This window comes from Loxodonta africana, chromosome 3 (assembly GCF_030014295.1).
Source record: "Loxodonta africana isolate mLoxAfr1 chromosome 3, mLoxAfr1.hap2, whole genome shotgun sequence".
Taxonomy (NCBI): Eukaryota; Metazoa; Chordata; class Mammalia; order Proboscidea; family Elephantidae; genus Loxodonta; species Loxodonta africana.
The window spans coordinates 46,768,547-46,796,406 of record NC_087344.1 but is presented as its reverse complement, the minus strand read 5'-3'; the positions used below and the strand labels follow the sequence as shown (position 1 = coordinate 46,796,406).

Genomic DNA, 27,860 nt, shown 5'->3' with positions numbered 1-27,860 from the left:
TAGTAGGGAGGTTGTACCACACAGTGAATGCGCTTAATGTCACTGAATCATACATGGGTGTTTATTTTTCTGAAGACATGCTGGTCAGTAACACGCACTCAGAATTCTGCGCTCACTGAAGGCTTCCTCCCAAAATGGCCAGCCGGCATCTTTGCAGCCATGACAGAAGTGGCAGCTAAACCTGGATTCTACCCAGGGATTCAGAATGAGAACTCTTTCAAGGAATGGCAAACCCCAGGCCCCAGCCCAGCCAGGGGATTAAATATGGGTCAAAACACAGCCCAGCAACAGGATTCCCCAAATTTTAATGACAGGGCTCCGGGAAGGCAGCTGGCAGCTGGCTGTAGCAGTGTCTCTGGTACCATAGACACCCCTGCCTCCAGCCCGGGGGGTCCCCAGGCACCATGTGATCAGGCACTGGGACCTCATTCCCATGCTTCACTGTCCGTGGGCTGAGCTTGGCCCAAAGTTATCAGAGCTTTTACAGAGGGGCCCGATAAGTGGTGAGTGAGGAGTGGGCAAGGGCCTCACTGGCCCATAGGTACCTGACTCTGCCTGGCTCAGGGATGACTTGGTCTGAGGCCTGCACAGAGCAGCTAAGGGGCAGACAATTGGGACAGAGATTATGGTTCCCAGTCTGGGGACCAGTGGGATGATGGAGAGGAGGGAAGGCTTGGGGAATCTGGGGCAGATATGTGCATGGAGTGGGGGTGCATGGGGCTCCCGGCCTCTCCAGGCGCTTGCTGCAGGCAGCTCCTGAGATGGGGAACGAGAGGACACGTTCCATCCGAGGTCCGAGAAAGGGAGGTCATGGGCATCCCTAGAATGGCCTCTAAGGCATGAGGAAGGCGATACAGCCCAGGCGGGGTCAGAAGGGCGGGCCTGACTTCAGTACCCATGGCCCGGCTGACCCCTGCTCTCTGGGCCTGCAAAGGGGTCGTTGGATGCTTCTGGTGAGTCAATGGTCTGGTAGGCACTGCGCCCTGGTGAGGGTCCAAGAAAACCTGGGGCAGGGGGCAGGGAAAGAAAAAAATGAAGGTTGAGAACTCAGGAAATTCTGCCGAGTCCAAACCAAGATCCACCTAACCCCTGCTAGGAAGGCCAGAGCTGAGCACCCTGGCACCAAGGACAGTGACAGTGGCAGCAGCTGCAGGGCACCAAGCCTTTCACATCCATCATTCATTCAATCCTCTTGCAGCCTACAGAGCAGGAGTCCTATGAAAAGGGCACTGCTGTACTCCTCAGGGAGTCCCGTTAAACTTGATGGCTTCACCACAGCTGGAGTGGCGTGTTACGCCTGACAACCATGAGAGATTTTCATACAGGAGCCAACGCAGCTGCTAAACCAAAGGATGGAGATATGAGTCTACCCGGGGTGCCTCAGAAGAAAAGCCTGGCAATCTACTTCTGAAAAATCAACCACTGAAAACCCTATGGAACAGTTCTACTCTGACACACGTGGGGTTGCCATGAGTTGGGATCAACTCGATGACAACTGGTTTGGGTTTTTCTGAGTGGAGTAAATTCCCTCAAGGTGTAAGAAGAATATGCTGAGGAGAAAAGCTAAACTTTGTCAGCCACTTCGCACTGAGTTCAATTGGTAGAGAAGCCAGAATTCCAAAGTTGGTGGCAGGGCCCTGAGGCCAGGCCCACTGTTGAGGGGGACCAGGGTGGGCGTGGGCAGGCACGCACGCACGCGCAAGCGTGCACACACACCCACACATACACCCACACACACACCCACACACCCACTCTTATCCTTGCCCCAGCTGCTCCCTCAGGCAGGTCACAGGCCACTCTGGACCTCTCTTCTCAGGAGTAAAAGGTAGAAGACCACACCCTGGCCCTCCCCACTTCTCTCTCAGGGAGAGAAAGGAAATGAGAACATGTGTCAGAGAGTAGGAAAATGGCTCAGCCACCCTGAGAGGGACACAGGAGACCAGAGAGGCATGGGAGGGAGCAGATGGGGGGCTGGCTGGAGGCAAGAGGGCCGGTCAGCAGGTTAGTGCTGCCTTAGCAGGAGGCTCGGCACTGCCTCTGCCACAGGAGAGGGAAGACCCCACCTGACAGGAGGGGGCTTCCTGGGGAGGGACCAGGTGGGACCTGAAAGGAGAAGCTGACAGTGTAGATGTCTGCACATCTCAGAGTGACCCAAATCATACCCTGGAGGAGGGCCTGGCCACTGCCCCCAGCCCCATCTGCAGCCTGATGCTGGAGAGTGTGCAGCAGGCTGGGATAGCCGGGGTCACTGGAGCTCCTCAGCAGGGGTGTCCACACTTTCTAGCTCTGATGCCCATGCCACGCTCCCCCCTTTAGCCCTAGTCCCATGGGGCAAGGCCTGCTCATTGGCAGGGGCTGTGGGTCATCCAGGCAGACAGAGAGGGAGGCTGGGAGAGGGCACCTCGCCAGTAGAGGGCAGGTGGGGAGCTGGCAAGGGGAGGGCGGGCTCACCGACATGGAGCAGGAGTTCACCCCCACGCTCCCGGTACATGTGGTAGACGAAGCAGCAGGAGAACGGCTTCAGGATCAGGCTGAGGATGGCCATGCCGGCCCCAAAGCGGCCCGTGTCCGTGAGGTCCCCCCGCGGATAGAAGACACTAATGTGGATGATGTCCAGGAAGATGGTGGCCACCAAGCCACCAAGAAACTGTAAGACATGTGGGGTTTGGAGCCGAGGGGGTGTACACATGACATTACAAGTTTGTGAACACATGGATACCCTGTAATACCCCTGTCCTCCCCGAGACTGGGAGCTCGTGAAGGCGGGCAACAGTCTGGACGGTTCCCTACTGTATTCTGAGGGATCAAAGTAGGCAGGACTTTGTGCGTGAGATGTCAGATGGAGTGTGGCGCTGGAAGACAGGGACACTGGGCCCCACCTGCCAGCTCCACTACAGAGCCTCCCACCCTCCCCCATCTCCTGAGGCCATGAACAGGCACAAACTTGGTTCCAGAACCTCTGAGTTGGAAGGTCTTCTGGGGTTCATCTAACCCAGTCTCCACCCACAAAGGAAATCCCTTCTCAATCATCCTGAAACGAGGCTCTCTGCCTTGATTTGAATAGCCTCCACGCCAGAGAGGTCACTGCCTCTCGGGACTCCCTGGGTGTTGGGAAGCTGTCCTGTTATAGCAGATATCAGTTGGGCTGTGCCAACTCATCACTTCATAAGAGTGGTAGTGCTCTCTCTTAGCCAGGTCTCCCAGCTGCACCCCTCCTCTGAAAAAGAGCCCTGGAGTCAGGTGATTGGGGTAAGTTCCACTGCCTGCATAGAGTGGCCAGTCTGGGGGCACTGGTGGGGTCCTACCTCATGTGCTTCCTGGGGAAGACAACAAGCAGACCCTGGGCTCTCTGAATCAGGTAGGCAGAGAAGCAGGCCAGGCTAGTGAGGACACATGTAGGCTGGTAGCCTGGTGGGCTTATTTACAAGGCTTTAGAAAATGCAAGGGGGGGCACAAGGAAGAGAGAGTAGATTGAGATGGGTGAGGGGAAGACAGCAGGGGCCACGGCTCACCCTGAAGCCACGTTCCCTGGCTGCTGCCCCCGTGCCCCGTCCTCCCCCGAGCTCACCATGCTTATGGCGTCGATGGAGTCCCTCTGAGCAACAGCCCACAGGCCCAAGGCCAGGATGGTGAAGTTGGCCCAGGCATAGGGGCCCGAGAATACGATGGAACCCCTGAAGAAAGAGACACCCCTAGTTCAATCAGGCGGCTACCACCCCCGGGTACCCACCCCCAGCCCACCTCCCTCATGCTCCCAGGTTCCAAGGCCTTCCCTGAAAACAGGCCACAGTCTGGGAGGCCACAGGGTGCTCGCTCTTCTCTACCCAACTGTGCCTCAGAAATGCCAGTGGATCCCATTGGCTCTGTCTCCCAAACAGATCCCCGAATCTGGTCATTTCCCTCCAGGTCCCAGCTACCATTCTCTCCAGCCTTTCTGCTGGTCTCCCTACTTCCACTCCTGCCCCCTGCAGGCTATCCTCTAAATAGCAGCCAGTGATATAAGTCATAGAGCCCCTGGGTAGAGCAAAAGGTTAACGCGCCTGCCTGCTAAGGGAAAGGGAAAGGTTGATGGTTTGAGTTTACCCAGAGGCTTCCAGGAAGAAAGGCCTGGCAATTTATTTTGGAAAAACCAGCCACTGAAAACCCAATGGAAGACAGTTCTACTATGACACCCGTGGGGTTGCCGTGAGTCAGAGACTTCTTGACTGGCACTGTTTTTTCCTTGTTTCTTGTTTTTTTTAATGTAAGTCAGGTGATGTCACTTCTCTGCTAAAAATCCCTCCACTGGAAATAAAACACTGACTCCTCTCCACGGCCCACAAGGCCCTGTGAGGCCCGGCCCGGCCCCCAACATTGCCCTCCTCACCTTCCAACCCTCTGTAGACCTCCAGGTCCCTGGCTGGCCTTCTTTCTGCTCCTTGAATATGCCAAGTTCCCTCCAACTGTCCAGCCACTCTCCACGCTGTTCCCTTTGTCCAGAACACTCGGCCCCCTTTTGTCATTTTGGTCTCAGCTCAAATCTTAACTCCAAGTCCCTTCCCTGACTTCCCAATTTTACATGCCACCTAGTCATTTTCTGGAAACCCTGATGGCATAGTGGTTAAGAGCTACGACTGCTAACTAAGAGGTCAGCAGTTTGAATCCGCCAGGCGCTCCTTGGAAACTCTATGGGGCAGTTTTACTTTGTCCTATAGGGTCACTATGAGTCGGAATTGACTCGATGGCACTGGGTTTTGGTTAGTCACTTTCTAACACAATGCCTACTGTATTTTATTTTTTAGGGTATTGCTACTAACTGCTATTGTTTACTTACTTATTTGCTTGTCAACTTAATGAAAATAAAAGTTAACACTTCCTAATATCTGGATGGAGCCCTGATGGTGCAGTGGTTAAGGGCTTGGCTGGTAAACAAAAAGTCAGCAGTTTGAATTCACCGGCTGGTCCTTGGAATCCCTATGGGGCAGTTCTACTCTGTCCTACAGGGTTGCTGTGAGTCGGAATGAACTCGGCAGCAACAGGTTTTGGTTTTTGGTAATATCTGGCATAGTTCTAAGAAATTTATATTAACTAATTTATGTGCCTGTATGTTAATCTTTGGAGGGAAGAAGTATTAGTATCCTCATTTTACAGATGGGGAAAGGGAAGCACTGAAAGGCTGAGTAACTTGTCCAAGGTCACACGGCTATGGAGTGGTAGAGCTGGGATTTGAACCCAGGCAATCTGGTTCAAAGCCCATCCTCTTACACTCTATTGCACAGAATGTCCCTGAGGACAGGGATCTTGTCTACCTTATTTACCATTATATACTCTGGGCCTAAACTGCCCCTTCATGCAGGGGGTGCTCTGTAAATTTCAGTGATACCCACTGAAGTGTAACATACAGAAAACATGTAGGAAGCAGCACACGTGGAGTGCAACCAGGATCTATAAGTCTTTGAATAAATAACCTCATCCCTCGGTTTTAAGAAAGCAGGTACCCAGGCCCCAGTCCAGACTCCCCAAATCAGAATCCCAGTGAGTGTAACTGAGAAATCTGTATCTTCACCTTGCTCCCCATGGTCATTAGCTATGATTAGCACTGTTCACATTATTCATAAACATATACATGTACACTGCACTTAAAAGCTTCCAAAGTGCACACACGAGCTCCATGGTTTCTGATCTTTGTTTGGAAGAGAAGTCCTCTCTATAGAAGAAACCTCCCGGAAGCCCACCGGAGAAAAGAGAGAGTACCCAAGGAAACCCAGGCTCAGTCCTGAGTCTCCCTCTGTGCTAGGCCCTGGGGGTGTCAGACAAGCACCGCACACTTCTCAGGGCTCCTACAGGGCGTGCATCCCTAGCCCCATTGTACAGATGGAAACCAAGTCCTAAGAGGTAGAGCTGCCTGTCTAAGGTGACCTGGCTGGAACATGGCACTGCCAGTACCTGACCAGACCCCTCTGAATCCCAAATCTGCCTTCTCTGGGCGGAGAGTATGGTGTGGAAGAATGAGGATCCACCCCTAAACAAACAACTCCAACCCCATGAGTCTCAGGTTCATTGTCTGTCAAGGTGCTGAGCTAATCCACAGAGGTGCCCGGCCCAGCAGCCGGCTCCTGGACGCCCCCAAAAATGTGAGCAATTATTGCAGTGTCTAAGGTAGTGTTTTCACCTGCCAATGACCTTACAAGATAAGCAGGCGGGTAATAGTCCCATTTTACAGATGAGAAAACAGGCTCAAGAGAGTTCATGGTCCGAGCTTGACCTAGGTTTATAGAAACACAGAGCTCTTTCCGGCTGCCCACCCACGGCTGCCTTGGGGGTTCATGTGGTATTTGAGACCAGTCACCGGCTTTAGCACCGTAGACCTTCTGATGCAGAGGCCTTGGGAGAAGCCAGTCATCCAAGCTTCCAGGAGGCCTGAGTGGTGTCTGGAGGAGATCTGAGCTGTCAGCATTTCTGGGCCTGCACCCCTCCTAGGATGAGAGCTTGAAGCCCCTCAGAGGCAGTGGTGACAGAGGCCTCTGGGAACTGCCTGCTTTTCTGGCAATCTTGGGGTGGTAGGGGGCTTGCCAGTGATAAAGTTTTTATTTAGTCTTGGGACCAGTGGGAGATACAGACATGCACATAGACCCAACACCCATGGAGTCACTCACCAGGTCGTCAGTATCCAGTGAACCAGGAGGATTGCCTGTGACACAAAATTGTGGGGGGAGGGTTAGAATAGGTCTGTGAGTATGACCGCGACAGGGTGTGGGGGAGTGATGGCTTTTAGAGCCAGAAGACACAGGAGACACCTAAGAGGGTGTTATGGATTAAACTGTGTCCCTCCGAAAGTTATGTGACAGTCCCAACTCTGTCCCTGTAAATATGACCTGCTTGGAAACAGGGGGTTTCTTTTGTTATGTTAATGAGGTCATACAGAGTACGGTGGGTCCTAAACCTAATCTCTCTGAGACACACACACACACACATAGGGAAGGCAGATACTAGGTGAAGACACATCTACAGGAATTTACCTAAGGAACGCCAAGAAATGCCTAGAGCTACAGAAACTGAAAGAGACAAAGGTCTTCCCCTAGAGCTCACAGAGAGAGAGAGACAGCCTAGCTCTGCCGATGCCCTGAATTCAGATTCCTAGCCTCCAAAACTATGAGACAATAAATTTCTGTTCTTTGAAGCTACTCACTTGTGATATTGTTTTGTTACAGTTGTTGTTTGCAGTCGAGTTGATTCTGACTCACAACAACCCTATATGACACAGTGGAACTGCCCCATAGGGTTTCCTAGGCTATACTTAAGGAACCATAGTGGCATGCACCGTGGTTAAGTGCTCGGCTGCTAACCGAAAGGTCAGCAGTTTGAACCCCCCAGCTGCTGCTTGGGAGACAGATGTGGCAGCCTGCTTCCATAAAGATTTACAGCCTTGGAAACCCTGTGGGGGCAGTTCTGTTCTGTTTACAGGGTCGCTATGAGTTGGAACTGATTTCGACAGCAGTGGGTTTTGGTTTTCTAAAAATCTTTGCCGGAGAAGGTTGCCAGGTTTTTTCTCCTATGGAGCTGCTGGTGGCCTCAAACCACCAACCTTTTGGTAGAAGCCAAGTGCTTAACCGTTGTGCCACCAGGGCTCCTTTTGTTACAGTAGCCCTAGTAAAGTAAGACAGAGGGTTTCCACGATGTCTGTGGAAGAGAAAACATCAGCAACAGAGAGTGGCCCAGGGGTAGAGAAGGAGAAGGGAGAACACAGGCCAGGCCAGGGGAGCCCCTACTTCCACCTTTCCCCACCCTGGGGGCAGTTGACACTGCACCCTTCCTGCTTCCACAGGCTGGTTGATGGCTCCTTCACAGAAGGCTGGGAGTCTGCCCTGAAATCAGAGGGAGGCGTCGACAGGAAGCAGCCAGTTGGGACAGCAAGTACCTCCAAGGAATAGACAAGTGGCCAGTGTGGCTGCAGAGAAGTACAGGGAAGAGGGATGGGAGATGAGATGAGGTGGGTGGGCCTTGAGGGCCTGTAAGGAGCACGGGTTTTATTATAGGTGCAGTGAGGGAAGCCACTGGGGGTTTTCTATAGGGCAATAACATAGTAAGATTCATGTGAAGAAAAAAATCCTTCCGACTACTGTTCCTGGATTTCTGTGACATCCCACCCTTTTTATTGCCCGATATATCCTTAAAATAACGGCCCCCTTTACTGAAACTGAGGTCCCTGGGTGGCAAAGATGGTTTGTGTTCGACTACTAACTGAAAGGTTGGCAGCTGGGACCCACCCAGTGGTGCTGCGGAAGAATGGCCTGGTCATCTGTTTCCATAAAGATCACAGCCAAGAAAATCCTATGGAGCAGTTCTACTCTGTAACACGTGAGGTCCAGTTTTACTGGAATTGGAGTCCCTGGATGGTGCAAATGGTTAAAGTACTTCGTTGTTAACTGAAAGGTTGCAGGTTGGAGCTCACCCAAAAGTGCCTCTGAAGAAAGACTTGGTGATCTGCTTCTGAAAAATCAGCTATTAAAATAACCCTATGGAGCACGGGTCTACTCTGGCACACTCGGGGCCACCACGAATAAGGCTGACTCGACGGCAGCCGGTTTTACTGGAACTGGTCTCTACTCCTGATAATCGAAAGGGCCTTGCCTGGAAAGCGGAAAGAGAAGGAAGGAGCAGGCATTATGGGGAGATGGGCCGGGACAAGGTGGCATCGGTGAGTACTTCCAGAGGGAAGACACACCGGAGCTGAGTGCTCAAGGATGAGCAGGAATTGCTGGGCAAAGCGGAGGGAAAGCAGAGTGACCTTTCAGGGAGAGGGCACATAGCAGCAAAGGCAGGGAGCAGGACCCAGGTGTGTACAGAGCCAGGAGCAGATGAACGGCGAGGCAATGGCCGAGGCCGTGGGTGATGCTGAGACTGCAGGAGGCCAGGGACCCCAAGCTAGGAGCTTCATGGAGCCTGGTGGCCGATGGGGGCCTTTGGAGGCATTTACTCAAGGGATAGAGGGGATCAGACTGGGAGGGAGATGCCAAGGTTGGGGCCGGACAGTATGCTGGGCCCAGAGAGCAGGGGCCAACCAAGGAATAAAAGGCCCAGGCTTTCGGCCTGGGTGAAAGGGCAGAAGGAGACACCCCACCTGCGATAAAGAACATGCCTGAAGAGGGAAAGGCACTTCTAGAAGAGCTACCGTTTACTGCACACCTGCGGCATACCAGGCCCTGGGCCAAACACCTTGCATGACCTTGCCTGGGCCTCATGACAGCCTCTGGAACAGATACTATGATTATTCCCATTTTACAGTGGCAAAATGAAAATTAAATTTGAGTCTGATTCTAAAACCAGTGTTCTCAGCCTTTACACTGGAGGCACAGGCCTTCAGCTGGGAGATCTTTGGACTGGGGACAAATCTGAGCATCCTCTATACATGGGGGGAGATGAAACCCAGAGCAGACATGGCTGGGATAGTTCACATGCACCTCCAGTACCCAGTGACAGAATGACCTCAAAGTGCTCTGGGCTCCGCAGCCCAAAACAAAGTCCTCTGCCAGCTACAGGAGACAAGGAAAATAACTCTGTAAGGACAATACGCCTAACTTTGCAGAGAATTTACATGGTCCTGAGACTCAAAAAGCTGAGTCTGTACATTACAGACCCTAAATGGTACAAGCAGTTGACATGCTCACAGCTAACAAAAAGGTTGGAAGTTTGAGTCCACCCAGAGGCACCTTGAAAGAAAGCCTAGCAATCTACTTCTGAAAAAATCAGCCATTGAAAACTCTATGGAGCACAGTTCTACTCTGACACACACGGAGTCTCCATGAGTCAGAGTCGACTCAATGGCAACTGGTTTGGTTTTTTCCTTTTTTAGCTCTAGAAGGAATCTTCAGGATCATCTACCGTTGTTTGTTATTGAGTACTCCCTATGTGCCAGGCACCAATTTAAGTGGTTTCTGTATACAAATGCATTTAATGATCATGATCCTCCAAGGTACTGTTATCCCATTTTACAGCTGAGAAAACTGGGGCTTAGAGGTAAGTAATTTGTCCAAGGTCACACAGCTGGTCAGGAGCAGAGCCAGGATTCAAACAGGCTGCCCGGTGCACAGTTGAGCTACTAACCCGGCATCACTGAGCTCCAGCTTTGCATCAGCCCTTGGGTCCCAATGGTGAGCAAACAGTTGTGGTGCCTGCCCTTCCCGAATTTACATCTCATTAATCAGATAATCAGCTTTAGGAATGTGGGGTCAAATGAGACCCCATTTGAAAGGAAAGTCATAGCAAAGGAAAAGGGACCTCATTCTATTACAAGTAGAAAAAATTTAAGCTGAGATTGAAAGTGGCAAGTAGGGGGTTAACCAGGGGCAGAGAGGGGAGAATTGCATTTCAAGCAGAAGGGGCAGCACCTGCAAAGCCCCTGTGGCAGAAGTGGACAGATAAGGTTAACTGTGCTGGTGGAACAAAAGAGCTGTTAAAAGATTACCATCTAGAAGTTGGATAAACAGGAACCACACCCTGTCAACATGAGATAAGGCTGAAACAACCCCTGAATTACTACTATCTCCTTTTTAGTGTTTTTCTAGTCCCTTCCCCCATACAGCCTCCCTCATGCGCAGAAGAACAAAGTGTGACCGCTGTTTAACCTTCCTTAGCCCTCTGAAGATGGTGATGTAGTGCCAAAGATCAGTGCGCTTGCGCTATATCCCATAATAAGTGACCCCAAGGGCTGCCGAGAGAACTCCATCTTGAATATCAGTGGGTTCCATCTTGGATTCCGGATTCCAGATGCGCAGGCAACCTAAGTAACAGGAATTGCCATTCTGAGAAGTATCTGCCCCTTGAAAGAAGCCCACTAAATATTCATTACTCTGTTATCGCCACCAAACCCATATAAGCCCTAGCCTTGCTTCCCTTTTTGAGTCAGTCTTTTGGAGAGGCTTAGATCCCCACTGACTCCTTTTGCTTGACTCAAGCAAAATAAAGCTTGCCGAAGATAAAGGTTGTCTATCGCGTGTATTCTAACTCGGGAAAAGACAAGGACCCTTTGTGTCAGATTGGCAATTGGTAACAAAATTTGGCAAACCAGCCAGAGACTAGGGGCTCAAATTAGCCCCTGGTTAGGGGACACAGACAGACCAGGGGGACTGAGCCTCCGGAACAGGCCTCTACTCAGAGACAAGCTGCTGCCTGGACCTTTTTGTCTGGTGTCTCTTTGAAGTGGTAAGTTCAGGCGATTCTCCCCCTCAGTCCTCCTTCCCTCTTCAGCAACATTTACCATCCTCTTTTTTTTTTTTTCTTCTCTGCATACCTTGTCTCCATTTCCTTTTTTTCTCTCTCTCTTCTTCTTTCCTCTTGCCACTGAATGGGTTGCGAGCCCCAAAAGGGGGGTTCACGGAGAGCATTCCAGTCATTTGGTTTTCGCAAAAGAGGGTTTGGGGACAAGGAGTGAGTCCTTGTTAGGGGCTGATCACCCCATATCTCCAGGGTGGGTCACGGACTTCGGACAGAGCCGTGGAGAGCGCCCACCAAGTGAGTCACAAACCCCATCAGAGGGTTGTGGAGAGCACTCAGTAAACTGAGTGGGTTGCAAGCCTACGATAAGAGGAGGCCGTGGAGAACGCTCCAGAGAGGGTCATGTACCCCCAGTGGGAGGTTGCAGAGAGCATTCGGATTGTCTACTTTCTTGACCTTTTTTTTCTTTCTTCTTTCCTTTTGTTTTTAAACTATTCTTAGTCTTGGTGACTCTAGAGTTTTGGCAGGCGTGTGAGTGTGTGGCGGCCATTGTTTTTGTCTAGATGTTATCTGTCTCTGGTTGGTACACCCTGCTTCTGGGGAATGGATGTAGAGGTCTCTGTTTAAATTGAGAGACTGAAGCCCCTCCATTTGGTATTAGAGATAAGCGGTATCTAGAAGATCGAGGTAGAAATTCAGATATTCCTAGTAATGTGTTAGACCTCACTAAGCCCTTTCTGACTTGTCTGGTCTGAGGGCTCTCTGTTTCTTTGATGTGTGACCGGGGCTGTCTGGGGAGGTTGAGACTGAGAGATTATCTCAGTCGCCTGTCTGTGTCTTATGTGTAATGTACATGTTGCATAGAAACTAACTGGTGAAGAGAAATTCACGTTGAATTGGAACATGCTTGTGGAGACTCCTGAAAATTTATTGAGCTGTTTACTGAACAACTGGTCATCTTTTGCTCTATAGATGGTTTAAAGGAAAAAGATAATTTTGTCTTAAAAGTAACAGTTCCAGAACAGCAAAAGAGAAAGAAATTGTTATCTTTTGCCTTTCAAAATGTCTAGAATTGGGATGACTCTCTCCAGCCTCCAGTTTCTCTAGCTAAGAATTGCATGATTTACAAAATTGCTAAAGGGCTTTGGTATTTACTGGGTAGATAGCCTTTCAAAATGCCTCTGTGTAAATGAATCAGAATGGGTTAAAAGGAAGGTAAAAATAAAAAAAAACCTGTTGCCATCGAGTCAATTCTGACTCATAGCGACCCTATAGGACAGAGTAGAACTGCCCCATAGAGTTTCCAAGGAGCACCTGAGGATTCGAACTGCTGACCTTTTGGTTAGCAGCCATAGCACTTAACCACTATGCCACCAGGGTTTTCAAAAGGAAGGTAGGGTGGGGCAAAATCAGGCCTCCTTAGTCCCCAGGCCTCAGCTGCCAAGGTCAAATAGAAATCATAATGAAATGGCCTGGAGAAATGTTTAATTAGTCAGTTGAACAGAAACCTTGTGACTTTCAAAGCCAATTAGATTGGAAAAATATGAGAAATAGTAAAAGTCAAATGAAAATTTGGAATATTTAAAGAAACTTTATTTCAATTATGTTTTACGGTATACAGGCTTAAAATAATTTCTCAGATCTTTTAGGTAAATTACTGATGTTAAATTCAGTCTGCTTCAAAGACAAAGGTTCAGCCTGTCATTAGAATAAGATTCCTGAGTAGTAAACCAAGCCACATGCCTTAAAGGAAAAAAGCTGAAGTTTTTAAGATCTTTGAGGTAAATAACTATTGTTTCTTGGTGACTTACGATAATCTCCTGACAAGTTTGAAAGCCACGAAAATTTTTGTAAAGAAGAAGTGCTAAAAAGGTTTATTTAACATGTCATAAATTACATTAGGACGTGTTGTTAAAACCGTAAGTGCCTGATTCTTTCTCTTTGGGTTAAAATTTATATGTTAGTATTTCCTCTTGTGTTTTTGCCTAATATTAGACAACAAATGCATAATATTATGTCATCTTAATTGCTAACTCGGTTGCAAATGTATTTATTTATTTTTTGAACGTAGCATCATTAAAGCCAATAGTTTGATTGGAGAATCCACATCATTTACCTAGGAAGTTATTTTTCTTGCTGTTCAGGTATTTGGAGACTTGATGGTCTTGGTATATTCTTGATATAACCTGACTATGTGGTATTATGTCTCAAGATTATTATGTGTTACATCGGAAGTTCTTTAAAAATATGGTTCTAAAACTTTTTTTTAAACTGATTTTATTTGGCCTTTGCGGTGAGCTTGTAATTAATTTCTTTCTGGTCTTTCACCGTTAAGAATTATGTTTATAAATTAATCATGACCGTATTAAGTTTTGTCATCTACAGATAAGTTTTAACTTTCTGAAAATATCTGACCAGAATATCTAAACAAAAAAAATATGGATTATATTGGACTTATGAAGAGACTGTGACTAGACTCAATCACAATTTCCAAAATTCTTATGCAAATGCTGATGGGTTCTCAGACTGCGGTTGATCCAGTATGACATGGAATAGAAGTTAACTACATAAGGCTGAGTAAATGATATGATACTATGGGTTTTATGTGGGAATATTACTGATGTTTTAAGGTTTTTCTTTCTGGAAATAAGAAATGCTTTAAGGTCCTACTTTCTGGAGATAAGAAACCATATTCCTCTTTTCTCCTAAATTATCTAAATAGTGGGTTTAGATATTATAACTCTTGAATTAACAATCTTAGGTTTGGCAGAATATAGTTGTTGCTAATGCACATGGAAAGCAGTTACTGACGCTGCCTATGCATAGACAAACACCTCATGAGATTTGTTTCCTTGGTTCAAAGATCTTAGGTCATGGTTTCATTGGTTATTTCACACAAATGGCCTAATGTTAGTGTTTCCATCCTACCTCCTAATTTGCTGTATGGTGCCTGAGATCTTAAAAACAAGTAGTAATTGAGCATTTTTGATTAAAGATTCTGTAACAAGATCATGATCCAAAAGAGAAAACCATGAGAGAGTTGTATGTAATTCTCCCAGAATCCGTATTTCTGGCTTTCATAGAGGTGGGGCAACCCATACAGGCCATTGCCTTTGGGTGTCCTCTTGAACCTTGAGCTTTGAGAAAAAAAAAAAACTAACTCCTGAAGCCACTCTGAGATAAACAATTGTCCAGATAAACTAACAAGACTATTTGTGCTCTGGGTGTTGTGCTTTTTTTTAAAGACTTCAGTCTGTTTTGAGAAACTGACTCCCAAGATCAGTAAATAGAGCTATGTTTAGGGTAAATCAGTAATCGGTTTAATCAGTCTTCAAGACAATGTTGTATAAAATACCTGTCTAATGTTTATAATCAAACTCTTGCCTTCTTGCTATACAGAAAATTATGTATCTTAAGAAAACCAAGCTCTCAGAGGAGATCGATCTCATGAGTCAAACTCCATTTTGTCTTAGATTCCTCTTTGCTTCTGAGAAAGTAACCCATGACTGTTAATAGGTAAACCAAGGAGGGGCAGCTTGCCCTCAGGGGGAACACTTAGTATGTTTTAGACAGACTAACTGGAGACCTCCAACAGAAGTCCATTCTGTATTACCTTGCTAATCATGAATTCTCTAATGAAAACTTAGTTGTCATATGTAAGTTCTTCTATATTTTCTGTTTTCTCTGGACAAATTTTGTGTGTTCCTTCTAGATATGTTTTTTTATGTGATATATTCACCTATACTAGTTTAGATGATCCCTTTCCAACTGATAGTAAAGTTATATAGACAATTTCTTGTTTAAATTCCTGATAAATGCATAGACAGTATACTCTGAGAACTTTAAGATTATCCTTAGATATCCATAGTAAATATTAGAAATGTAATCTTAAATTTGTTACCCATTGTAAAACAAGAATCAGAAAAAAAAAAAAAAAAACGCCCATTGGTCCAACACTCAGGGTATGGTGGGTAATTTTAATTCCAATTTACAGTATATTTGAATTGGAGAAATCTTTAAGAAATTTATCAACCACTATGGGACAAATAACAGACAAAGTTGCTAGTGGGATGGAAACACAACAGTGATCTCTGGCCTCATTAAGCCAAGGTGACATGAAATAACAGAATAGCCTTAGATTTTTATTTATTGATCCAAGAAAAGTATAGTCTGTGCTGTAACAAATACCTCTTGTTAAATAACACAAGAAAAGTAGAACACATAGAATTGGACAACAAGCTACTTGGTTACACACTGTAACACCCTTATAAACACCAGATTTACTGGGTTGGTTACTAGCAAAAATAAGTACATGAGCTAGGTCACTACTGCAAGGGATAGTCCTGATAGTATTAGACACAATAAAATTTATCCTCTATTGTCTTACATACTTAAAAGGTGAAAGAAAAGCCTCAGACTAAAATGTTGATGTACATTGAGTTTGCAGTTGATGAGAACTTTGCTCTTACTTAAGATCCTAGTGAAGAACCAGATGATATCCGGTGGAAAGCCAGCACCGTGAGTTTAAAGAGTCTGCAGTGGCCACCACCTAGGAGCTCAACTAAGTCCAGGTATTGATCACTGATGTGTTCCTGTCCTTGAGCATAGAGAATGTAACCCAGCCTGGAGCTGGGCTCACAAGGACTCACAAAGACACTTCAATTGAGCCCTGAGATAAAGACAATAGATGAGACAATCCTAAAAATTATCTTTTAGAGAACTTTTCACATAAAGCCAATCAAACAGAACACAAAAGACTTTCCACTCTTATCTTTTTTCTATTAGCATTTAGTAAATAGAAAATTTGTTAGACCAATAAAACCCCCAAAATCCTGACAAATTGCCAGCCAATAATGCAGTCCCTAGAATTGATCCAGAGTGGGACTAGTATTCAAAGGAGGACATGAGTAGGCTGAGGCATTATAGAAAGTGCTTACTAAAAGGCCTTCAAAGTGGGGTACAAAAACAGAAAAACCTCTTAAAAATTTACGAAGTAATTCAGGGACCTAAAGAAAGCCCCTCTGAGTTTCTTGAAAGAATTTTTCAGGCCTTCCAGAGACACACTGACATAGATCCTGATGTTACTGAAAATCAACGAATGGTTAATATCATCTTCATAGGACAAAGCTCTATAGATATCCTAAAAAACTCCAGAAATTAGACAGAGGACCAGACTGCAGCTGGTGAGATAGTCACGCACCTCAAGTCACAGAGATGGGCAGTAAACAAACAAAAATACAGGGGCCTGGCTTGTCTGTCAAGTACTTGAGTGTTATCTGGTCAGGTAAGACGGGAGTGATGCTTGAAGAGGTGATAAGGTCTAAGCCGACCCCCGCCCAGAAACTGTGAAACAACCACAGGCATTTGTCAGGCTCCTAAGATATTGGTGCCCCTTCATACCCCATGTAGCCCACAGCCTATGGCCCCTATACAGGTTAGTGAAGAAAAAGTGAGACTAAAGTAAACAAAAAGACTGGATCAGAAAGTGATACAGGGAGATAGAGAAGAGAATCAGTGAGAGAGACAAAAAAGAGACAAAGATTAGAGAGAGCTAGAACGTGAGACTGGAGAGAGTTCTAGAAAGTGAGGGCATGAGAAGGAGAGAGCCCATAAGAAAAGAGACAGAGACATAGAGAATGTAAAGAAAAGAACAGTGTGAGATTGAAAAACAAAAGAGGGGGAGGCCAAGATATTTGGTGGACAGTGTGGGAGGCATTTCCCTCTATTACTTGGTTTCACACCCTTTTTAGGCCCCTTTTTTTTTTAGTTGCTATACTTCTGATTTTTGGGCCTTGTCTCCTCAAGCTTCTCATTTGTGTCCTCTAGGTTACAACAATTCCAAGATGATGCAGGGTTTCTAGCCCATTCCTGAAAGTGAGACCTTACAAAACTTTAGACCAGATAGGGAGAGATTTCTACTCTGCTAGGCAGGCCAACAACCCAGTGTCAGCTTGAAGAAGTTACAGAAGAAGAGACCTCCACCCCTCCATCCTCATAAAGCATCATGAGTATGAAATCTCTTAGGGGGGAGTGAGACAGATAGTGTTAACTGTGCTGGTAGAACAAAAGAGCTGCTAAAAGATTACCACCTAGAAGTTGGATAAACAGGAACTACACCCTGTCAACATGAGATAAGGCTGAAACAACCCGTGAATTACTACTATCTCCTTCTTAGTGTTTTTCTAGTCCTTTCCCCCTTTACAGGCTCCCGTGTGTGCAAAAGAACAAAGCGTGACCGCTGTTTAACCTTTCTTAGCCCTCTGAAGATGGTGATATAGTGCCAAAGATCAGTGTGCTTGTGCTATATCCCATAATAAGTGATGCCAAGGGCTGCTGAGAGGACTCCATCTTCAATATAAGCAGGTTCCATCTTTGATTCCAGATGCACAGTGCAACCTAATTAACATGAACTGCCATTCTGAGAAGTGCTCACCCCTTGAAAGAAGCCCACTAAATATTCATTACTCTATTGTCTCCATCGAACCAATATAAGCACTGGGTTGGGTGGGTTATTGTCTCCATCGAACCAATATAAGCCCTAGCCTTGCTTCCCTTCTCAAGTCAGTCTTTTGGAGAGGCTCAGATCCCTGCTGACTCCTTTTGCTTGACTCAAGCAAAATAAAGCTTGCTGAAGATAAAGTTTGTCTTTTGCATGTATTCTCACTCGGGAAAAGGCAAGGACCCTTTGTGTCAGATTGGCAATTGGTAACAGAAGGGAAAATGGCACATTCTGGGAAGGGAAAAGAAGCCAGTGTGGCTAGTGTGGAAGGCAAGAGGAGACTGGAGCGGGGACAAGAGGCTGGGAGGTAGGCAGAGTGAGTTCTGGGGCAGGGGATGAAATCTGATCTTTACCTGAAGAGCTAACCTCTGCCCCCTCCATCTCACAGGAAAACCTAGGCCACAGAGGGGACGGGACCCGCCAAAGGCCACACGGCCAGCCAGGGCAGTCCTGATGCCCCAACTTTTAGCCTAAGAGAGGACAACATGGAAGAAGGCAGAGAGAAGGTAACTCACATCACCACTTTTCTCAACAAAACAAAAAAACAGTTGCCATCAAGTCAATTGAGACTCATGGCGACCCCACGTGTGTCAGAGTAGAACTGTGCTCTGTGGGGTTTTCAATGGCTGACTTTTTGGAAGTAGATCACCAGGCCTTTCTTCCAAGGTACCTCTGATGGACTCAAACCTCAAAGCTTTTGGTTAGCAGCCAAGTGTGTTAATGTTAACCGTTTGCACCACCCAGGGATTCCTTCCTCAAGAAAATCAGTGTCTGATCTCTCCCACTGTTGACTTTTAATTGCAGAAATAATCTTCACTTCCAAGTGATCTCATGGTGGCTCTGGTTCCTGCATCTAGACTGTGCATGCACAGGTCTCTAGTACTGGATGTTTCCTGGCTCTGCAGAGCCTGTTTATTAGGGAGCAAATGACATATAGATGGAAGGCTGAGACACAGGTGGGTGACTGGCCTGGGGGGAACCTTGCGGGTCTGTAGCACCTCTACAATACAGATTGCTCCTAGAGCTAGAAAAGCCTGTAATACGGAATGCACACCTGGCTAAAACCAAAATCATGCCATTTCTCAGGGAAGAAGAGTATTACCTGGACAAACAGCGGATCCTCAAAGACATGCAATTCCCTCTGCATGACATTGCCGCTTTTACTTTATAAATATTTAAGAAACTTAGCACCATTTGATCACTTCTCTTAAGCCCCTGGAAAAAGAAACCCACATAAGACTAAACCTCTTTGGTTTCCCCATGTTTGTAGTGGGGAGGACACACTCACCCAGCCCTAGAGAGGCCTAATGTCAGAAAAGCTCCAGCAGAGCCTGGCCTAGCCTGGCCCTTCCCTTCCCAGCAGCCCCCAGGAGGAGGGGCCATGACTCATGGTCAGCACAAAAGGCTTGTCTGAGGGCTCTGGGGGAGGTTTCTGATGACCACGGACAGGCTAGGATTTTCAGGTATTGCTCAGGAGAGGAAGAAAAGCTGGGAGCATGGGAGGGGGCTGAGTGAAACAGAGGAGGGAGGGGCCAGAATCTAGAATTGCCTGGGCAGTGTGACCTTCCCTAGCTGGGCAAGAGGCAAGGAGCTAAGCCCTTGTTGTTAGTTGCTGTTGAGTCCATTCTGACTCGTGGCAACCCCACATGTACAGAGTAGACCTACTCCATAGAGTTTTCAAGACTGTGACCTTCTGGAACCAGATCTCCAGGCCTGTCTTCTGAGGTGCCTCTGGGTGTGTTCGAACTGCCAACCTTTTAGCTAGTAGTCAAGTGCTTAACTGTTTTCACCAGCCAGGGACCTTCTGAGCCCCTAGACTCTTGATATAGTGCTCTAGCCCAAGGGAGCTGCCCTGCTCTTCCCAAAGAGCATTTGATGTGTCAGACAGAGGCCAGGGGATAGGGAAGGCCCAGGCAGCAGGGGACTGCAGGACACTGAACTGGGAGTAGGAGACCTGGATTCTGGTTCAGGAATTACACCCGTTCATATATTTGAACCTCAGTCTCCTTATCTGTGAAATGGAGGCAGTACATGTCACCCATCTGTCCCATGGGGCGCCCCCTAGACCTCAGCCAACAGCATTGGGTTCCCAAAGTTGGGCTGCAAAACCCACCCTCCTATGCGCTCTAGAGAACACAGACACGCCTTCCACCCAGGCTCCCAGGGGCAGCCATCAGCCACCTACCTTTCTTAGCATATAATCCCCTACAGCAGCCAGATACCCGGGCCTACTCCAATCACCCCTATGTAGCCCTGCCCATCCAGGACTGTAGGTGAGAGCCCGCACCACACACTCAGTGACCAACAACCTGAACACCTGAGCTGAATCCATACAAGAAAAGTAGATGGACTCCTGGGCTCACATACCTAGTCCTAACTCTAACCACCTGGTGACAAGATGTGAGAGCTTCAAAGATGCGAATAATCAAAGTAGCTCACATGACCAGCCTATTTTGGCATATAATACAAAACAAGAAGCTAGGACACAGTAAATAAACATAAAATAAATATATTTATGTATATCAAACCACATAAACAGGCAAACCATGAAGGCTTCAACAAGTGATCAAAACAAAGAACCAACAAACCTCATGGAGGAAAAGGTCTTGGAATTACCAGAGGCAGAATTCAAAAGATTAATATACAGAGCTCTTCGTGAGATAAGGAAAGAGATCAGGCAAAATGCAGACCAAGCCAAGGAACACACAGACAAAGCAACAGAGGAACTTAGGAAGGTTACACAAGAGCATAATGACAAATTTAACAGACTGCAAGAATCTATAGAGAGACAGCAAACAGCAATCCAAAAGATTAACAATAAAATTTCAGAATTAGACAACTCAATAGAAAGCCACAGGAACAGAATTGAGGCAATGGAAGTCAGAATTAGTGAAATTGAAGACAAAGCACTTGACACCAATTTATTTGAGGAAAAATCAGACAAAAGAATTTCGAAAAATGAAGAAACCCTAAGAATTATGTGGGACTCTACCAAGAGGAATAACCTACAAGTGACTGGAGTGCCAGAACGGGGGGGATAACAGAAAATACAGAGAAAATTGTTGAAGATTTGTTGGCAGAAAACTTCCCTGATATGAAAGATGAGAAGATATCTATCCAAGAGGCTCACTGAACCCCACGCAGAGTAGATCCCAAAAGAAAGTCACCAAGACATATTATAATCAAACTTGCCAAAACCAAAGACAAATAGAGAATTTTAAGAGCAGCTATGCCTGGTGGCATAGTGGTTAAGAGCTATGGCTGCTAACCAAAAGGCTGACAGTTCAAATCCACTGGGTGCTCCTTGGAAACCCTATGGGGCAGTTCTACTCTGTCCTATAGGGTTGCTATGAGTTGGAATTGACTCAACGGCAACAGTTTTTTGTTTTTGTTTTAGGAATAAACGAAAAGTCATCTACAAAGGAGAGTCAATAAAACTTAATTCTGACTACTCAGCAGAAACCATGCAGGCAAGAAGGCAATGGGATGACATATACAAAGCCTTGGAGGAAAAAAACTGCCAGCCAAGAATTATATATCCAGCAAAACTGTCTCTCAAATATGACAGTGAAATAAGGGCATTTCTAGATAAAGAGAAGCTTAGGAAATTGGTAAAAACCAAACCCAAATTACAAGAAACACTAAAGGAGTTCTCCGGTTAGAAAATCAATACATCATATAACAACCCAAGACTAGAACACAGGACAGAACAACCAGATATCAACCGAGATAGGGAAGTCACAAAAATAAATCAAAGCTAAAACACTAGAAATAGGGAAACAGAGACATCAATATGTAAAAGACAACATTAAAACAAAAAAGAGGGACTAAAAAATGTAGTCACAGAACTTTCATATGAAGAGGAAGTCAAGGCGATATCAAGAAATATAAGACTGGTTTAAACATAGAAAAATAGAGGTAAAAAAAAAATAAGGAAATGAACAATCCTACACATCAAAGTAAAAAACAAGAAAAACATAAAGACTCAGCAAATACAAAATCAAAAACAATGAAAATACATAAAGAATGACTCAGCACAGAAATTAAGTGAAACAAAGAAACTGTTAACAACACACACAAAAAATACATCAAAATGGCAGCACTAAACCCATACCTATCAATAATTATGCTGAATGTAAACTGACTAAATGCACCAATAAAGAGGCAGAGAGTGGAAGAATGAATTAAAAAAGCATGATCAGTCTATAGACTTATATGCTGCCTACAAAAGACACACCTAAAAGACACAAACTAAAACTCAAAGGATGGAAAAAATGTATTAAGCAAACAACAATCAAAAAAGAGCAGGAGTGGCAATATTAATCTCTGACAAAATAGAATTTAAAGCAAAATCCACCACAAAGGATAAAGAAGGATACTATGTAATGATTAAAGGGTCAATACACCAGGAGGACATAACTGCAATAAATATCTATGCACCCAATGACAGGGCTCCGAAATGCGTAAAACAAACTCTAACAGCACTGAAAAGAGAATTAGCTCCACAATAATAGTAGGATACTTTAACACACCACTTTTGGTGGAGGACAGAACACTCAGAAAGAGGCTCAATAAAGACACGGAAGAACTAAACACCTAAATCAACCAACTTGACCTCATAGACATATACAGAACACTCCATCCAACAGCAGCCAAGTATACTTTCTTTTCCAATGCACATGGAACATTCTCCAGAATAAACCACATATTAGGCCATAAAGTAAGCCTTAACAGAATGCAAAACACTGAAATATTACAAAGGATCTTTTCTGAACATAAAGCCATAAAAATAGAAATCAATAACAGAAAAAACAAGGAAAAAAAAAAAATCAAGTGGATGGAAACTGAACAACACCTTGCTCAAAAACTACTGGGTTATAGAAGAAATTAAGGATGGAATAAAGAAATTCACAGACTCAAATAAGAATGAAAACACATCCTACCAGAACCTTGGGAGCACAGCAAAAGCAGTGCTCAGAGGTCAATTTATAGCAATAAATGCACACATCCAAAAAGAAGGGCCCAAATCAAAGCTTTAATCCTGTAAGTCAAACAAACAGAAAGCAGCAAAAGAAGCCCACAGGCACCAGAAGAAAGGAAATAATAAAAATTAGAACAGAAATAAATGAAATAGAGAATAGAAAAACAATTGAAAGAATTAACAAGACCAAAAGCTGGTTCTTTGAAAAGATCAACAAAATTGATATGCCATTGGCCAAGCTGACAAAAAAAAAAAAAAAAAACAGGTGAGGAAGCAAATAATCCGAATAAGAAATGAGATGGATGGTATCACAACACATGCAACTGAAATTAAAAGAATCATAACAGAATACTATGAAAAATTATACTCCAACAAATTTGAAAACCTAGAGGAAATGGACAAATTTCTAGAAACACACTACCTATCTAAACTAACAAACAGAACTAGAACTAAATAACCTACAATAAAAGAAGAGATTAAAGAGGTAATTAAAAAACTCCCAACAACAAAAAAAAAAACCCTGGCAGCTTTACTGGAGAAGTCTACCAAACTATTTCAGAGCATAGAAAAGGATGGAATACTCTCGAAACTCATTCTATGAAGCCAGTATAACCCTGATACTAAAACCATGTAAAGACACCACAAAAAAAGAAAGTTACAGACCAATACTCCTCATGAACATAAATGCAAAAATGCTCAACAAAATCCTAGCCAATAGAAATTAACAACATATCAAAAAAATAATTCACCATGACCAAGTGGGATTCATACCAGGTATGCAGGGATGGTTCAACATTAGAAAAACAATCAATGTGTAATCCATCATATAAATAAAACAAAAGATAAGAACCACATGATCCTATCAATTGATGCAGAAAAGGCCTTTGACAAAGTCCAATACCCATTCATAACAAAAACCCTCAGCAAAATAGGAATAGAAGGGAAATTCCTCAACGTAATAAAGGGCTTTTATACAAAGCCAACAGCCAACATCATCCTAAATGGAGAGGGTCTGAAAGCATTCCCCTTGAGAATGGGAACCAGACAAGGATGCCCTTTATCACCACTCTTATTCAACACTGTGCTGGAGGTCCTAGCCAGAACAATAAAGGCAAGAAAAAGAAATAAAGGGCATCCAAATTGGTAAGGAAGAAGTAAAAGTATCCCTATTTGAAGATGATACGATCTTATACACAGAAAACCCCAAAGAATTTACAGGAAAACTACTGGAACTAATAGAAAATTTCAGCAAAGTATCAGGATACAAGATAAACATACAAAAATCAGTTGGATTCCTCTACACCAACAAAAAAGAACTTTGAAGAGGAAATCACCAAATCAATGCCATTTACAACAGCCCCCAAGAAGATAAAATAGTTAGGAATAAATCTAATCAAAGACGTAAAAGACCTATACAAAGAAAACTAAAAGACACTACTGGAAGAAACCAAAAGAGACCTACATAAGTGGAAAAACATACCTTGCCCATGGATAGGAAGACTCAACACTGAAAATGTCAATTCTACCCAAAGCGATCTACAGATACAATGCAATCCCAATCCAAATTCCAATGACATTTTTTAATGAGCTGGAGAAACAAAACACCATCTTCATATGGGAAGGGAAGAGGCCCCAGATAAGTAAAGCATTACTGAAGAAGAAGAACAAAGTGGGAGGCCTCACTGGGAGGCCTTACACTACTGAATGTTAGAACCTATTATATTGCCACAGTAGTCAGAACAGCTTGGTGCTCATACAACAACAGATACAAAGACCAATGGAACAGAACTGAGAATCCAGACTTAAATTCATCCATCTGTGAGCAGCTGATATTTGACAAAGGCCCAAAGTCCGTTAAGTGGGGAAAATACGGTCTCTTCAACAAATGGTGCAGGCATAACTGGATATCCACGTGCAAAAAAATGATACAAAACCCATACCTCACACCACGTATAAAAACTAACTCAAAGTGGATCAAAGACCTAAATACAAAATCTAAAATGAGAAAGATCATGGAAGAAAAAAATAGGGACAATACTAGGAGCCCTAATACATGGCATAAACAGAAAACAAACCATAACTAACAATGCACAAACACCAGAAGAGAAACTAGATAACTGGGAGCTCCTAAAAAATCAAACACTTTTGCTCATCAAAAGACTTCACCAAAAGAGTAATAAGACAACCTACAGACGGGGAAAAAAATTTTGGCTACAACATATCCGGTCAGGTTCTAATCTCTAAAACCTACAAGATACTGCAAAACCTCAACAACAAAAAGACAACTAAACCAATTACAAAACCGGCACTTCAACAAAGAAGACATTCAGGCAGCTAACAGACACATGAGGAAATGCTCACAATCATTAGCCATTAGAGAAATGCAAATCAAAACTACAATTAGTTACCATCTCACCCCAACAAGGCTAGCATTAATCCAAAAAACACAAAATAATAAATGTTGGAGAGGTTGTGGAGAGACTAGAACACTTATACACTGCTGGTGGGAATGTAAAGTGGTACAGCCACTTTGGAAATAGATTTGGCACTTCCTTAAAAAGCTAGAAATAGAAGTACCATATGACCCAGCAATCCCACTCCTTGGAATATATCCCAGAGAAATAAGAGCCATCACATGAGTAGATATATGCACACTCATGTTCATTGCTGCACTGTTCACAATAACAAAAAGATAGAAACAACCTAGGTGTCCATCAACAGACAAATAAATAAATTATGGTACATTCACACAACAGACTACTACGCAACAATAAAGAACAATGATGAATTCACGAAACATCTCACAACACGGATGAATCTGGAAGGCCTCACGCTGAGTGAACTTAGTCGCAAAAGGACAAATATTGTATCGAGACCACTATCATAAGAACTCAAAAAAAGGTTTCAACACAGAAGAAAACATTCTTTGATGGTTACGAGGGTGGGGAGGGAAGGAGATGGGTATTCACTAACTAGATAGTAGACAAGAATGATCTCAGGTGAAGGAAAGGAAAAACACACCATACAGGGGAAGTTAGCACAACTGGACTAAGTCAAAAGCTAAGAAGTTTCCTGAATACAACCAAACACTTCGAGGGATCAAGTAGCAGGGGCTGGGGTCTGGGGACAATGGTTTCGGGGGACATCTAGGTCACTGGGCATAACAAAGTTTATTAACAAAATGTTCTGCATCCCACTGCAGAGGGTGGCTTCTGGGGTCAAGTTACTTACCCTCTCTGAGCCAAAGTTTGCTCATCTGTCAAAAGTTTGCTCGGGAGGTTGTTGTGATTAAATAATTAATCCCGGCACACCACAGATACTCCATAAATGAGCGCTCTCTTCTTTCTTTTCAGTTCCTGCAGCACTGTCCCTCATCCGATTCTCCCATTTTTAGCAATTAGTTTGTGCAAATCTCTAATCAGAGGAAAGGCAGTCAGCAGGTGTATACCTTCTACATTAAACTCAACCCACCTGGAATAGCATAGGTGCTCAAAAGACTTGCGTACTGATACCAACAAACCTCAGATGGCCTCATGTGAATTTCTTCCCAGCTAAACTTTAAACCCAAGTCCGACCCCTTGTTCCAGGGATCTCTCCCCCCATCTGCTGATTGAAAAGAAAATCTGTGCCCAGGTGAAATCACAGCACAGGCATGTCTAATCGAAACATGGATTATGAGTCGTTTTGGAATCAGCCACCCCTGGGTTCTTCTTGCACCAGGCACCACACCACGGGGTGCTAAATGGTTTGTCACTCCTGAGTAAAAGGGCATTCCTGGATGTGGTCCCAAAGGAGGCTGCACCAAGACCTTAAATGGGCGGGTTTGGTCCAAGGTTCAGCCTTCCAGACCAAAGCTAAGGGCCTAGCCCCTCTGTCTGCAGGCAGAACCTAGACGAAGGCTGGAGGTGGGCGGGGAGAAAAAGAAGAACAGCCGCTGGCATCGTGACAACGCCGAAGACACAGGACAGGAAATGAAGACATCCCAGGAAGCCCCACAGTGTCTTCCAAAGTGCACAATGTGGGGGTTTTCTGCTCGCTTTAAATAAGAAAGCTAGACTTAATAATTCTGAAAACCACTTTCTGGCAACATCTGATTTTCTTAAATCCCCAAAACGAAAACCAAACCTGTTGCCTTCCAGTTGATTCTGACTCATGGCGGGCGACCCCATGTGTTACAGAGTAGAACTGCTCCATAAGGTTTTCTTGGCTGTAATCTTTACAGAAGTAGATCGCCAGGCCCTTCTTTTGCGGTGCTGCTGGTAATCCAGTTTAAGCCGCCCACCTTTAGGTTCACAGTCAGGGCAAACCATTTGCGCCACCCAGGGGCCTTTTCTTAACCTCACTGAGTGAGTAAAGGAGGCTAGCAGGACCCAACTGGGGGCCCAAGTGAAAAGTGTGGTCTCAGCGTCTCCTTGGGGGAGACGTGGCCCAACCTCAAGCCCCTGCCGCGGGCGCTCAGTGGGCCCCTCCCCCCGCGCCTGCCTCCCTCCCCACAGGAATTCTGGGCGTGTAGGCCCTGCAATCCTCCGGGGCGGAGCTCCCAGCAGGAGGCGGCTGGCTCCGGGACCAGGCGGCCCTTCCGACCCTGGTCAGCCTCCAGTCCCCCCTCTGGATCCTCCCTGCTCGCTTTTTTCTGGATCCCTCCTCCCCGCTGAGGCCTACCTGCCCCACCTCCTTCTCACCTGGGGTGGTGTCCGTTCCCTCCTCCCCTTTCTCCCTGCCAAACTCTCGGTCCTCCCGCCTTTAAAATCCTTTATAGAAAGCAAACACCCAACACACTCCCAGATACCCGCCGCCCCGCCTGCCCGCGGCGTGGCCACCTCCGCCCCGTCCCGCCCGTCGTACCTTCAGGTTCACGGCGGGCAGCTCCATCCTGACCCAGGCCCAGTGCACCTGCGTTGCAGCGGTAGGAGCTCTTCGGCTCCGAAGTCTGGAAACAAACTTGCCCGGCCCCGCCCCGCCCGTTGTAGCAACTCCAACCCTATCCGAGCTCCCGGACCACGTGAGCGCGGCCCGGTTGCTAGGAGACGGCGTCGGTCTGTTCCGGTTGTCTTGTAGCCTCCTGGCTCCTGGACTGCCCAGGCAGTTCCTGGGGGCCCGCAGGCAGAATATCGGGGTTTCTTGAGCAAAGGGCGCGATGTCCTGCCTGGCTAATATGCCAGCAGGTGGTGACACCTGGGCTGATGA

The 27,860-nt window shown here is 45.6% G+C and overlaps 1 protein-coding gene across 5 annotated transcripts; it reads right to left on the bottom strand.

The window, feature by feature from the left end:
• AGTRAP (angiotensin II receptor associated protein) lies at positions 1-27,860 on the bottom strand. 5 transcript variants are annotated; one of them, XM_023552059.2, is made up of 7 exons: positions 27,519-27,643; positions 25,905-26,087; positions 18,795-18,907; positions 6,636-6,670; positions 3,569-3,674; positions 2,452-2,647; positions 5-1,004 (listed from the first exon to the last, which is right to left on the bottom strand). In XM_023552059.2, exons 3-7 carry the CDS (start codon positions 18,837-18,839, stop codon positions 889-891), a joined length of 498 nt encoding a protein of 165 aa, XP_023407827.2. In that variant the 5' UTR covers positions 18,840-18,907; positions 25,905-26,087; positions 27,519-27,643; the 3' UTR covers positions 5-888. The 5 variants fall into 5 exon arrangements, with proteins under 5 accessions (XP_010591418.2, XP_023407827.2, XP_023407826.2 ...); XM_023552058.2 differs by having other exon boundaries at positions 25,905-26,709; positions 27,519-27,639; XM_064281284.1 differs by lacking the exon at positions 27,519-27,643 and adding an exon at positions 26,956-27,401.

Bases quoted from the DNA above. Each gene is read 5' to 3' on its own strand.
- AGTRAP (XM_023552059.2), bottom strand. From the start codon at position 18,839: ATGCAGAGGGAATTGCATGTCTTTGAGGATCCGCTGTTTGTCCAG. The intron at 6,671-18,794 runs GTAATACTCTTC...TTTGTGTCACAG, and splicing joins AGGATCCGCTGTTTGTCCAG to GCAATCCTCCTGGTTCACTG. The intron at 1,005-2,451 runs GTGAGCCCGCCC...CCCCTGCCCCAG, and splicing joins TGAACTCCTGCTCCATGTCG to GTTTTCTTGGACCCTCACCA.